This window comes from Mya arenaria, chromosome 4 (genome assembly GCF_026914265.1).
Source record: "Mya arenaria isolate MELC-2E11 chromosome 4, ASM2691426v1".
NCBI lineage: Eukaryota > Metazoa > Mollusca > Bivalvia > Myida > Myidae > Mya > Mya arenaria.
Window position 1 is genome coordinate 37,136,681 of NC_069125.1, and position 14,418 is coordinate 37,151,098.

The 14,418-nt window shown below is 37.3% G+C and overlaps 1 protein-coding gene across 6 annotated transcripts in view; it reads right to left on the reverse strand.

Annotated features, from left to right (window-relative positions):
- Positions 1 to 14,418, reverse strand: part of LOC128231230 (neurofibromin-like) — a 108,123-nt gene that overhangs the window by 68,612 nt on the left and 25,093 nt on the right. For all 6 annotated transcript variants that reach the window (XR_008260320.1, XM_052943765.1, XM_052943766.1 and 3 more), the window contains exons 15-23: positions 13,926 to 14,042; positions 13,201 to 13,280; positions 12,423 to 12,606; positions 11,721 to 11,907; positions 10,822 to 10,895; positions 2,321 to 2,482; positions 1,889 to 1,974; positions 1,478 to 1,570; positions 421 to 592 (exon numbers count right to left, since the gene is read on the reverse strand). Coding sequence is in view for 5 of the 6 variants with exons in the window: in XM_052943765.1 (XP_052799725.1) it covers positions 421 to 592; positions 1,478 to 1,570; positions 1,889 to 1,974; positions 2,321 to 2,482; positions 10,822 to 10,895; positions 11,721 to 11,907; positions 12,423 to 12,606; positions 13,201 to 13,280; positions 13,926 to 14,042 (1,155 nt within the window). In the remaining variant the exon portion in view is untranslated. The remainder of the gene's footprint in view (positions 1 to 420; positions 593 to 1,477; positions 1,571 to 1,888; positions 1,975 to 2,320; positions 2,483 to 10,821; positions 10,896 to 11,720; positions 11,908 to 12,422; positions 12,607 to 13,200; positions 13,281 to 13,925; positions 14,043 to 14,418) is intronic.

Genomic DNA, 14,418 nt, shown 5'->3' on the forward strand with positions numbered 1-14,418 from the left:
ATAGTTTTAGTTGTTTGCCAAGCAATGATCAAGTTCAGCTGAACTAGAAATATTTTCATTAGCAACATTTGATTACTGTACAGCGAATCAGAACCTATTTGCATTTGTTGAAAGTCTCGCACCATGCCATTCCGGTTATTTAGCATGTTGCAATTTATGGTCCACACGCCTTCATTTTACATATAATGATACATTGACATGTATCAAGTTTCAATGCCTACATACACCCTACAGAGATTGTAATTGTCTTTTTTTTTGCAAAATTATTTTAGCATTATATATTCTATACTTATTCGAAACATAAGCGCAAATTAGACTCTTGAGCTTATGTAAAACACAAAGAAAGCGGAGTTCCTTTCACACACAGATCATTGAGGCATGGTTAACATACATTCAAAATATCAAGATCAATTTACTGACCTGTCCAGAAGGGTCAAAGTATTTATCAACGCAGATCTTGATCTGGTCAAACAGTATAGGATAGAGTGCGGAGTTGAGCTCATGTCCAACCAGTTCCTTCACGTGTTTCTGGATCTGGGCTCCAAACTTCTCATTCTGACACACCAGCAGCTTCAACAGGTTACTGATAAACCTGGGAGGAAGAGAAGAGAAAAAGTTTAGCAGGCTCTTTTATGATCTAACCCAAATTTCTCCAAACTTCTTAAATCCCTTAAAATAGGATTAAGCAAAGCGCACTACATCTTTTATATTTCTATAATTTGCCGTTTTTTGTTTTTTTACTGAGTTTTAAGACTTTGAATAGGAAGTTTTGTATAATATTTACAGTGAACCATTTTGCATTTTTAAAATTCAAATTTAAGTATGTATTTTGGCTAATTGAAATAAGCAACTTAAGCCTGTTAAGCTTAAAGGAAGTTTCGATAGATCATGGTCAGGGCTGAAAATGACTTAAAGCCAAAAAGACTTATTAACACTACACGGGGGGACAAGGAAAGGCCATTAGATGGGAGATGTGATAGCCCCCATTGAGCCTTTGGATTTGAGGCACTTGAAGTAGAGCGTCAGATTGTCTTAAAACACATCGGTACTAGTTGATAAGAGTTGAAAACATACAAAAGTCCTGGAAATGCAATATATTCTTATAAAAGTATATCTCATTCAGTTTAGCCTACTATAGATAAAACCAGGGTGAGAGTGGTCTAGTGTTATAGGTGTCCACCTCTCACTCAAGAGGTTGTTGGCTAGATCCCCACCAGGGGGTACGTTCTCATGACCTCTCTTCTGTCCAAGTAACAGATTTGAGACTCAGAGAGTGAACAATATCAGATTTCAGCCGTCCAAACAATAGAGCTTAAAAAAATTATGTATGAACCAAAGTGAGATTGAACACACTAAAACATAAGGGCTCTATTTATCCCTAAAACATAGGGCACTATTTTTCACTACACCATAAAGCACTATTTATTATATAGTCCAATACTCAGTTCTAGAAATGGATTTGTACGTATATACTCACTGTGTGACCGGACAGTACTGGGAGTCGGTGGTGGCACAACTCTGCATCAGGCTGCTCTTTCTATTATCACGATTGTCCATCAGACATTGAGAGCTGAAATTACATAAGTCAGATCTGGATTATATTTTAGGACTGGAAGTTAAAGCTTCCCAATATCAATGGGAACAAATCTTTCTAGTACCAGATATAGGGTCGATTACTTGAAATATTTTTATTTCACTTCCTTCCAGTAATCAATTTCTTCATGTTAAAGTATATTTGCAAGTATTCAATAAATATGATTATTTTTAAATCTTAACTGTTCTATACAACATACAATATTAACTGTTAAGGCATAAAACTTGATCCAGCTCAATTTTCCAGTCTTACAACAAAGCAAGAGAGAACACATGCTATATGAGTAGTACGTACCTGACCCTGTGAACCTTGCTCTGTAGTCTCACCCCACCCAGGGCACACAGGAACCCCGTCATGTTGGCCCACTCATTTAGCTGGTCCTGGAACAAACAATTATTCTTCATTGCCACTCTACCAAAGTTTTCTATCTAAGACACATAGCGATAACGGAATCCGAGATAACGCAAACTAGTATCGTCCTATCCAACCTTATCATTAGATCCATGAATGCATCTCCATCTTTCTAAGCCATGTTCAAACTTTCCAAACCCAGCTGTCAACTACAAGCATATTTTTATAAATATTCATTCACTTTTGTTCACTTCAAGTTTATTTGTAGTTTTTGTTGATGTTGTTTTTTGAAAGGGGTACCTTTTATTATTTTATCTGCATTAACAGAGTAAACCCAGAGTATTTTCCCCTTATAAGACACATTTAAGGCCCTACCTCCAGTTCATGTTCGGTGTTGGCATGGTGGGGCGGCTTCCGTTTCGCCCTAATGGCATCCCCAACCGCTGCAGTGTCATCAATCTTGACCTTGTGGTCCTTAGGGTACGCCTCAAGGTAGCTCGTGACCACGCCCCAGTTACGAAATGTGTCGTCCCACGCCTGCAGTATAAAAAATTGTGAATAAAATTGTCACTGAAAGTTATATCTGTCCAAACTAATGCAATGGTTTATCATTCACTTTATTTTTTTTGCTTAAATGTGACTTACGTTGATAGCTTATGGAACCACTGTTAATTTGGAAAGAACCCAAATTCATTTTGAGATGCAATGAATACTGTGAAATCATTTATGTTCGTGGGGCATTAATGTTCGTGGTTTTTGTGGGTTGGGTTGGGTGATCCACAAATTCTAGATCCCACGAAATATAGACCTTTTATTCACTTTTTCAATTGCAATGTTATGTACATAGTCTAGATATTCGTTACAGAGGCCGCAGTATACAGGTTAATATACGTCTCACTGTATATCTTATTATCATCGTTTTGTTAATATATTATATCTGCCTTTAAAAATTAATAAATCAAATCATTTTAATGTGTTTTATGAACCAAATGACAGAAGCGCGTGCCTAAATGTGTGCTGTTCATGAAAATTTCCAGGCTAACAAGATGTGAGTGATGACAGTTTTCGATTTATTTCTTCAATGAAACAATTAATCGATTACATGACCTTAATTTCCAATTAAATTGATTATTGACATGGATATATGCACTAATTGGCTTGTCCTACCACAATAGCAAGTGTCATAAACCATGTGACGTAGAAGACGGAAATCAAGGGCCAGCGCGTTGAGATAATGCAGACGATCTAGGACGATCGCAGCTTCTATTTTTTTTCCAAAAATGAAAAACCACGAATTCAAGTACCCACGAAATTGTATTTTTTCGGCAAACCACGAAATTTCATGCCAACGAATATAAATGATTTCACAGTAAGTAATCCTAGCGAGAATTGAACCCACAGCGCTTTGGGTGATAGGTTGAAACTTATACCACTAGACCTGTCTGTCTTTAGGGTTACTGGTAAGGACCACTTTTTCGCCCGTACCAATTATTAGCACACCCTGTAAAATTGTTCTTTAGCAATTCCAGTATGATTGTTTTTCATACAAATGATACTGTGTTCAATTGAAGCTTAAACTTAAGAAAACTAATATTTTTTTCAGAAAATTAGCTCTTTATCACCAATATTTAAAATACACCATATATGTTTCAGGGGGGGATTATAGACTATAGACCATCCATATACGAGTACTATTTAAATAATTGCCTTCCCCCCGTGGGTTATATGTTTTACTGAAATAACCCAGAGCAATATGTAAGATTTTATAGAAAACAGAAAGAAATAACAATTTTGTTGCCAATCAGGAATATTGTTTCCAGATTTTTTTTGAATGATTACATTTTACTAAAGTGGGCGAAATAATGATACAGTTCATTGTCAATTTCAGTGGATTTTACTTATGTTTTGCACATGATTTCATGTGAAAATAACCATACATTATAAATATGATAAAACTGAATTTTAGATCAGGCACCTAACTTTCTGTCTGTGAAATTTCATTCAATGATATTCAGTATTTCTCAAGTTATTAAAGAAAACCCTCCATTTCCGGGCGAAAAGAGGTTTCTAACCAGTACATGAAAAAGGGGAATGTCTTAACAGTGATTGTATATATGCCAAACACAATGGACTAGCATACTCAATGCCTTTTAGTATGAAGCTCAATGAGACTGGATCAAAGTACATGTCTGTCACTGCTGTATAAGGTTCACTGAGTAAACCAACTCCTAATAACACATTACCTTCAAGCAGTATATTAAGCTTAGAAAACATAAAAACAAGCAGTATATTAAGCTTAGAAAACATAAAAACAAGCAGTATATTAAGCTTAGAAAACATAAAAACAAGCAGTATATTGAGCTTAGAAAACATAAAAACAAGCAGTATATTAAGCTTAGAAAACATAACAAGAGGGCCAAGATGGCCCTATATCGCTCACCTCAGTTAAACTTTGTGCTATAGACTTGTTGATAATTAAAAGGGCAATAACAGGGATTTGGCTTCTCTGATGTATGAAATTGTTACCTTGAGAGTGTTAACAAGGTATTTCCATATTTGGGCTCTGTGACCTAGTTTTTACCCCAGATTACCCATATTCGAACTTGAGCTAGAAATCATCGAAACAACCTTTCTGACAAATTTCCAGGATATTAAGGCTGAAAATTTTGTCTGGAGAGTGTTAACAAGGATTTTCCATATTTGGGCTCTGTGACCTAGTTTTTGACCCCAGATATATGTGACCCCTAGAGTGTTAACAAACTAAGTGTGGACAACGGACGACGGACAATCATCGATCCTAAAAGCTCACCCTCAGCCTACGGCTAAGGTGAGCTAAAAAGTGAACATGCAAGATCTTAATACATGAAAAGTTGAACCTGTCAGTTCTTAATACATGGAAAGTTGAACACGTGAGTTCTTAATACATAAACAAGAGGGCCAAATGGCCCTGAATCGCTCACCTGTCATATATTGCACATTCTTCCATTATATACAAATATTGAAAACCTAAGCCTATGAACACGGGGCGTGGCCAATTTTGACCCCAGGGCTAAAGTTTGAACAATCTTAATAGTGGTCCGATAAACGATGCTTCATACCAAATATCTAAGGCCTTCGCCTTTTGGTTTCGGAGAAGAAGATTACTTAAGTTTTCATCATATACATATATAAGGAAACCCATGACCGCCCGGGTGGGGCCATTTTTTGACCCCAGAGCCAAAGATTGAACAATATTGGTACAAGTCAACTAGATGGTATATCATGCCAAATATCTAAGCTCTTGTCACTACTTGATTTTACGTGTGTATCTATATATGTATATTTGTAATTAATTGTTGTATGTGGCCCATATTGAAAATTGGTATGTGTACTAAATATGTTATCCAGTTTAAATTAAGACGTTATTTGTCTTTGTGAGTTCGGAGAAGATTTTTTAAGTTTTCACTATAACCCATATAGAGAAAAACCATCAGCCCCGGGGTGTGGCCAATGTTGACCCGAGGGCCATAATTTGAACAAACTTTGTAGAGGTCCACTAGACGATGAATCATGCCAAATATCTAAGCTCTAAGCCACGTAAGTTCAGAGGAGATGATTTTTGAAGTTTTCACTATAAACATATAGAGAAAACCCATGACCCCCAAGGGGGCGGGGCCAATTTTGACCCCAAGGCCATAATTTGAACAATCTTTATAGAGGTCCACTAGATGATGAATCATGCCAAATATCTAAGCTCTAGTCCAAGTAAGTTCAGAGGAGAAGATTTTTGAAGTTTTAACTATAAACATATAGAGAAAACCCATGACCCCCCGGGGCGGGGCCAATTTTGAACAATCTTTGTAGAGGTCCACTAGACGATGAATCATGCCAAATATCTAAGCTCTAAGCAACGTAAGTTCAGAAGAGATTTTTGATTTTATTTACTATAAACATATAGAGAAAACCCATGACCCCCCGGGGCGGGGCCAATTTTGACCCAAAGGCCATAATTTGAACAATCTTTGTAGAGGTCCACTAGACGATGAACCATGCCAAATATCTAAGCTCTAGTCCAAGTAAGTTAAGAGGAGAAAATTTTTGAAGTTTTAACTATAAACATATCAAGTATACCCATGACCCCCCAGGGCGGGGTCAATTTTGACCCCAAGGCCATAATTTGAACAATCTTTGTAGAGGTCAACTAGCCGATGAACCATGCCAAATATCTAAGCTCTAGTCCAGGTAAGTTCAAAGGAGAAGATTTTTGAAGTTTTCACTATAAACATATAAAGAAAACCCATTACCCCCGGGGCGGTGCCAATTTTGAATCCAAGGCCATAATTTGAACAATCTTTGTAAAGGTCCACTAGACGATGAATCATGCCAAATATCTAAGCTCTAGTCCAAGTAAGTTCAGAGGAGAAGATTTTTGAAGTTTTAACTATAAACATATAGAGAATACCCATGACCCCCCGGGTCGGGGCCAATTTTGACCCCAGGGCCATAATTTGAACAAACTTTGTAGAGGACCACTAGACGATGAATCATGCCAAATATCTAAGCTCTAGGCCAAGTAAGTTCAGAGGAGAAGATTTTTTAAGTTTTCACTATAAACATATAGAGAAAATCCATGACCCCCCGGGCGGGGCCAATTTTGACCCAAGGGCCATAATTTGAACAAACTTTGTAGAGGTCCACTAGACGATGAATCATGTCGAATATCTAAGCTCTAGGCCAAGTAATATCAGAGGAGATGATTTTTGAAGGTTTTCACTATAAACATATAGAGAAAACCCATGACCCCTCGGGGCAGCGCCAATTTTGACCCAAAGGCCAAAATTTGAACAAACTTTGTAGAGGTCCACTAGACGATGAATCATGCCAAATATCTAAGCTCTAGTCCAAGTAAGTTAAGAGGAGAAGATTTTTGAAGTTTTAACTATAAACATATCAAGTATACCCATGACCCCCGGGGCGGGGCCAATTTTGACCCCAAGGCCATAATTTGAACAATCTTTGTAAAGGTCCACTAGACAATGAATCATGCCAAATATCTAAGCTCTAGTCCAAGTAAGTTCAGAGGAGAAGATTTTTGAAGTTTTCACTATAAACATATAGAGAATACCCATGACCCCCCGGGACGGGGCCAACTTTAACCCCAGGGCCATAATTTGAACAAACTTTGTAGAGGTCCACTAGACGATGAACCATGCCAAATATCTAAGCTCTAGGCCAAGTAAGTTCAGAGGAGAAGATTTTTTAAGTTTTCACTATAAACATATAGAGAAAACCCATGACCCCCCGGGGCGGGGCCAATTTTGACCCCAGGGCCATAATTTGAACAAACTTTGTAGAGGTCCACCAGACGATGAATCATGCCAAATATCTAAGCTCTAGGCCAAGTAAGTTCAGAGGAGAAGATTTTTTAAGTTTTCACTATAAACATATAGAGAAAACCCATGACCCCCGGGACGTGGCCAATTTTGACCCCAGGGCCATAATTTGAACAATCTTGGTAGAGGACCATTTGGTGATCCTACCTACCATATATCAACGGCCTAAGCCTTGTGGTTTGGGAGAAGAAGATTTTTAAAGTTTTTCCTTTTGGTTGCCATGGCAACCAGAGCTCTGTATGGAATTGAATTCTTTGAACAACTTTGATAGAAGACAACCCAAGGAACCTATGAAGTTTTATTAATATTGGCCTAGCGGTTAAGGAGGAGATGTCTTTTAAGTAAATTGTTGACGGACGACGCACGCCGCACGACGGACAAAAGGCGATCACAAAAGCTCACCATGTCACAAAGTGACAGGTGAGCTAAAAAGGCAATTTCATAAAAAAAAATCTAAAAAGATATTATTATAAATTGGAAATAAAATTTAGTAGAATTACGTATGGTTATGTAAATCAATAATAAATCCAAAAATATTTATATAATGTGATTGTAAGTCTTAATAAGAACAATTAATATCTGCCATAAATAGAATGATACAAGAAAATCCAAATAGACATTATTTAAGAGTCGGTAGTTGCACTTGCAAAATGATAATCATATTTATCAGATATATGAAACAGCTGAAAGTTCTCAAACATAGACATTTATGTTCAAATATCACCGGTAAATAAAAATAATTGACCTAGTGACCTAGTTTTTGACCTGGGTTGACCCAATATGGAACTTGACCTAGCTTATGTTAAGATGATCATTCTGACCAAGTTTCATTAAGATAAGGCTAAAATTGTGACCTCTATTTTGTTCACAAGGTTTTTCTAATAAATGACCTAGTGACCTAGTTATTGACTGCGTATGACCCAATATCGAACTTGACCCAGATTTTATAGAGATGATCATTCTGACCAAGTTGCATTAAGATTAGCCTAAAACTGTGACCTCTATTGTGTTCACAAGGTTTTTGTACTAATTGACCTAGTGACCTAGTTATTGACCGCAGATGACCCAATATCGAACTTGACCTAGATTTTATAGAGATGATCATTCTGACCAAGTTGCATTGAGATTAGGCTAAAATTGTGACCTCTATTGTGTTCACAAGGTTTTTGTACTAATTGACCTAGTGACCTAGTTATTGACCGTGAATGACCCAATATCAAACTTGACCTACATTTTACAGCGATGATCATTCTGACCAAGTTGCATTGAGATTAGGCTAAAATTGTGACCTCTATTGTGTTCACAAGGTTTTTCTACTAATTGACCTAGTGACCTAGTTATTGACCGCGGATGACCCAATATCGAACTTGACCTAAATTTTATAGAGATGATCATTCTGACCAAGTTGCATTGAGATTAGGCTAAAATTGTGACCTCTAATGTGTTCACAAGGTATTTCTACTAATTGACCTACTGACCTAGTTTTTGACCCCAGATGACCCAATATCGAACTTGACCTAGATTTCATAGAGATGATCAGTCTGACCAAGTTTCATAAAGATTAGGTCAAAATTGTGACCTCTGTTGTGTTCACAAGGTTTTTCTAATAATTGACCTAGTGACCTAGTTATTGACTGCGGATGACCCAATATCGAACTTGACCTAGATTTTATAGAAATGATTATTCTGACCAACTTGCATTGAGATTAGGCTAAAATTGTGACCTCTATTGTGTTCACAAGGTTTTTGTACTAATTGACCTAGTGACCTAGTTGTTGACCGCGGATGACCCAATATCGAACTTGACCTACATTTTATAGAGATGATCATTCTGACCAAGTTGCATTGAGATTAGGCTTAAATTGTGACCTCTATTGTGTTCACAAGGTTTTTCTACTAATTGACCTAGTGACCTAGTTTTTGACCTGGGTTGACCCAATATGGAACTTGACCTAGCTTATGTTAAGATGATCATTCTGACCAAGTTTCATTAAGATAAGGCTAAAATTGTGACCTCTATTTTGTTCACAAGGTTTTTCTAATAAATGACCTAGTGACCTAGTTATTGACTGCGTATGACCCAATATCGAACTTGACCCAGATTTTATAGAGATGATCATTCTGACCAAGTTGCATTAAGATTAGCCTAAAATTGTGACCTCTATTGTGTTCACAAGGTTTTTGTACTAATTGACCTAGTGACCTAGTTATTGACCGCAGATGACCCAATATCGAACTTGACCTAGATTTTATAGAGATGATCATTCTGACCAAGTTGCATTGAGATTAGGCTAAAATTGTGACCTCTATTGTGTTCACAAGGTTTTTGTACTAATTGACCTAGTGACCTAGTTATTGACTGTGAATGACCCAATATCAAACTTGACCTACATTTTACAGCGATGATCATTCTGACCAATTTGCATTGAGATTAGGCTAAAATTGTGACCTCTATTGTGTTCACAAGGTTTTTGTACTAATTGACCTAGTGACCTAGTTATTGACCGCGGATGACCCAATATCGAACTTGGCCTAGATTTTATAGAGATGATCATTCTGACCAAGTTGCATTGAGATTAGGCTAAAATTGTGACCTCTAATGTGTTCACAAGGTATTTCTACTAATTGACCTACTGACCTAGTTTTTGACCCCAGATGACCCAATATCGAACTTGACCTAGATTTCATAGAGATGATCAGTCTGACCAAGTTTCATAAAGATTAGGTCAAAATTGTGACCTCTGTTGTGTTCACAAGGTTTTTCTAATAATTGACCTAGTGACCTAGTTATTGACTGCGGATGACCCAATATCGAACTTGACCTAGATTTTATAGAGATGATTATTCTGACCAAGTTGCATTGAGATTAGGCTAAAATTGTGACCTCTATTGTGTTCACAAGGTTTTTGTACTAATTGACCTAGTGACCTAGTTGTTGACCGCGGATGACCCAATATCGAACTTGACCTACATTTTATAGAGATGATCATTCTGACCAAGTTGCATTGAGATTAGGCTAAAATTGTGACCTCTATTGTGTTCACAAGGTTTTTCTACTAATTGACCTAGTGACCTAATTATTGACCGCAGATGACCCAATATCGAACTTGACCTAGACTTTATAGAGATGACCATTCTGACCAAGTTGCATTGAGATTAGGCTAAAATTGTGACCTCTATTGTGTTCACAAGGTTTTTCTACTAACTGACCTAGTGACCTAGTTTTTGACCCCAGATGACCCAATATCGAACTTGACCTAGATTTTATAGAGATGATCAGTCTGACCAAGTTTCATAAAGATTAGATCAAAATTGTGACCTCAATTGTGTTCACAAGCAATTGTGAACGGACGGACGACGGACGAAGAGTGATCACAAAAGCTCACCTTGTCACTACGTGACAGGTGAGCTAAAAACAAGCAGTATATTAAGCTTAGAAAACATAAAAACAATCAACAAAACAAATAAAAAAAATCCAAAACAATTCTCATTTCTATGACTTACCTGTGATGTGCCCGGAGTAGACTGGTCTATCTTGCGCAATAATGCCATGATTCTTTTCTGAAGGGCAGCACGTCCTGCAGAGAAATTTTTTGAAGAATATGCAAAACATGGTCATGTATAAATAAAGACAGCAGAAAGCATGTTTGGCTTTTATGTCATCATTTAATATGCTGTTAATCATATCTCTACTTGGCAACTTAATCATGTATCCATCTGATGCATCGCATATTTAGCTTTCAGACACAGTGCAATGTGACCTCATTTTTAAATATAGTGTCATGGCCAGACTGATTATCATAACAGAAACTGGTATTAAATGTTATTGCTTTTTTCAGCTATGGCAGCACAAAAAGTACTCTCTTTTTTTCATAACACTGACTTTATGACAGGAAACTACTTTAAAACAGGAAGCTGTTTTGTTTCTTCTGTTGAGTTGTCAAGTTCACATCGTGATGTAACAATAACTCTTCATCTATCAATGCCATACAATATTTATTTCTATTTACAAGGGACATGCCACTGCTGGTTCAACCATTTTAAAATATGACCAAGATTTTTTTACTGATTTAAACGTCATTAGTCAAAAGTACACCAGAGGTCGATTACGAAAATAGGACAACGAGAGAGCCTTCAAAAAGCTCTGTGTACTTTAAAGCACTGGGACTTACCATGGTGGCAATTATTTCACCACAGCGATTTAAAGAAAATAAGTCTGCCTTAAATTAGGCCACTTTATATTGATTAAAATAATATTTCATTTGCACATGTCATGAGCAGAGTTGACGCAGCTGCCAACACAGTGTACCATTATAGTTTCGCAGTAACTCGGGCGCAGCCATCTTACCAACCACGCAGTGAAAAAGACAAATACTAATAATGTACTCTACAGAACATCATACCTGTCGTCAGCACAGTGGAGGCTGCTGCAAGCTCGGTATATACATTGTAGTTTGGCAGCAACTGTGTGACAGCCATTTCATCGGCTCCGCAGCGTATGTCAGCTTCTTCACAGAGGAGGTGGAAACATGACATGGCTGTCAACACTGCGTCTATGTCAATACTCCACAGATACATGAAGAACACAACCTACAGGGGCAAAATAAGGACAAAAATGTTGTAAATGTTTTTGTTAACATTTTTGACGTCTCCAAAATTAATTCTTAACCCATGTTTGCAACAGGTAACGGCAGTTGTATCAATTCTTTAATAGGATGAATTTCTGATTCTTTGACTTTTTTTTCTTTTTTTATACCTCATGTCTTGAAAGTACGGTCAAATTATTTGATTCAATATTAGTAGTAATCAGTTGGTTGTCTGGTTAGCGCAGTCGTTAGCGCACTCGCTTCTCACCAAGGCGACCCGGGTTCGATTCCCGGCCTGGGCACATCTGAGTTGCATTAGTGGTCACCAAGCCGGACAAAAGGGTTTTCTCTGGGTACTCTTGTTTTCCCCACAATACAAGACCAAACTCTCGCGCAACATCGTGCCAACGAGAGTGATTAATATAAGTTGCAATAGCTTGTTTCACAATCATTGTAAAATTAAATAAGGTTAACTAAACTAATATTAGTGGAAAGAAATTGAGACATTATTCCACACACCTCGAGTTTGATGTGTGCTTGTTTGCAGACAGGTATGTTACTGCCGGCGTTCGCATTAGAGCTGTGTTTCTGAAGAAAAGCGTTTCGACACACAAGGATCTCTTGTAGCCATTTGAGGATCTCGGTGTAGTTGATGATCTGATGCTGAATCAACTTCTGGGATATGGAGAACAGAACCTGGGAACTGAAACACAATGGATAGGGTAGGCAAGGAATTATCAATACTATGTGTGGTTTATTCAACACAGATTGTCCAGTTAGTGCAGTGGTAAGTGCACTTGGTTCTCACCTAGGCAACCCAGGTTTGATTCCCAGCCTGGGCGCATGAGAGTTTGGTTTGTGGTCACCAAGTGGGACAATTGGGTTTTCTCCCAGTACTCGAGTTTCCTCCATAACACAAGACCACACTCTCGCGCAACATCGTTCCACTGAGAGTGATTAATATAAGCTGCCATAGTTTGTTTCCAAAAAAATTGTTGTAAAAATAAATAAGTTTAAACTTACACAGATAATATCTTCAGGCATGCTTAATGATTCATTTTTCACTTTTTCAAAGCCTAAAGAAGAACTTTACACAGCTGATGACACAATGTAGCAAAACAAGAGCAACACAGGCAACAGATGCTGACATTGGATTGCCAATTTTATATGCACAGAAGCTCTTAAGCTGGCGACAGTAATTCTTTACTCACATTCATTTCAGACCAGTTTTAACACTGAAAAGTATATCTGTTTACTACAAACTAAATGATTTTAACAGCAAGTTGCCTAAGCTTACTTGACATCCCAGAAAGTGTTGATGGGTGCCTCTGGGTTCCACAACTCAATGTTCACAGGCTGGTGGAGACAGAGCAATGCCTGCAAAGAATATAATTAATAGTTACAGCACCCCACAACCAAGTTATTGAAATTATACACATGCAGGAGTAATATTTGTTTTCATCACAAAAGTTGGGTGAAGTAACTTTTTTGTACCATGCCCCATGCTACATTGTGAAACATCTTCAGTCACTTATAAAAGGATCAAGCCTAAAACGCTATTTTTGGTTTTGTAGACACCGTATATTATTTTCTTTAAAGAAAATTTTGTGGCTTTTAAAGGAAACAATATTTGAGATAAATAAGATAAACTACTTGTTGTTTCATAAAATCATATTTATGTAAGAAATATTGTTAAATGACATAAGATACAGTTACACTAAAGGATTTTCAAGAAATTGGGACTTACTAAGCAACAAATAGCCTGCTTAGATGGAATTATCCACACACCACTTATTGCAAGGCAAAAAGTATGCCCATTGGTTACCTTTCTCATACAAGAAATACAGAATGATATATACTTTCAAGTCAATGACCTCAAATTCAATAGGGGTCATCTACTGGTCACGCCCAACCTTCAAGTAAAGTTTGAGGACCATAGGTCAAGGCATTGTCAAGTTATCACTAAGACAAGCTTTATTTTACAAAAAAAAAAAAAATGTGCCAATCAACAGTTAATCATACCTCCATGGCTTCCTGCGCGACATCCTCGGGCATGTACTGTTGATGTACCAGTGATACGAGGCCATTGATCAGCTCCAGAGTGCTGCTCTGTATCTCATGGCCGGGCTTACCCTGGTTCTGCAATAGTTACATACTTCATGTATCAACAAGAGCACAGCTGAGCGAATGTTTTCCTGTTTATTTTAGTCAATTAAGGAGCGTAACTAAACAAATATTACAGTCAGAGTTTAATTTATGGGCCTTTCTTTATATGTTTTATTTTGTCTCTGGTTACATGGGTTCCAAGTTTCATCTGCATGCCAATAATGTTGACAACACGGCCAATGACACCAAGGCTATAATCTCGACAATTAAAAAAAAACACTCAAAAATTGTAATACGAGTACTCACAAATTGGAGAATAGATTTACCAACTGCCAATATTAAACAGACTGATTTTTTAAATGTTAGCAAAATATGGCCAATGGCTTGAATTTCACAATCTTTGATAATT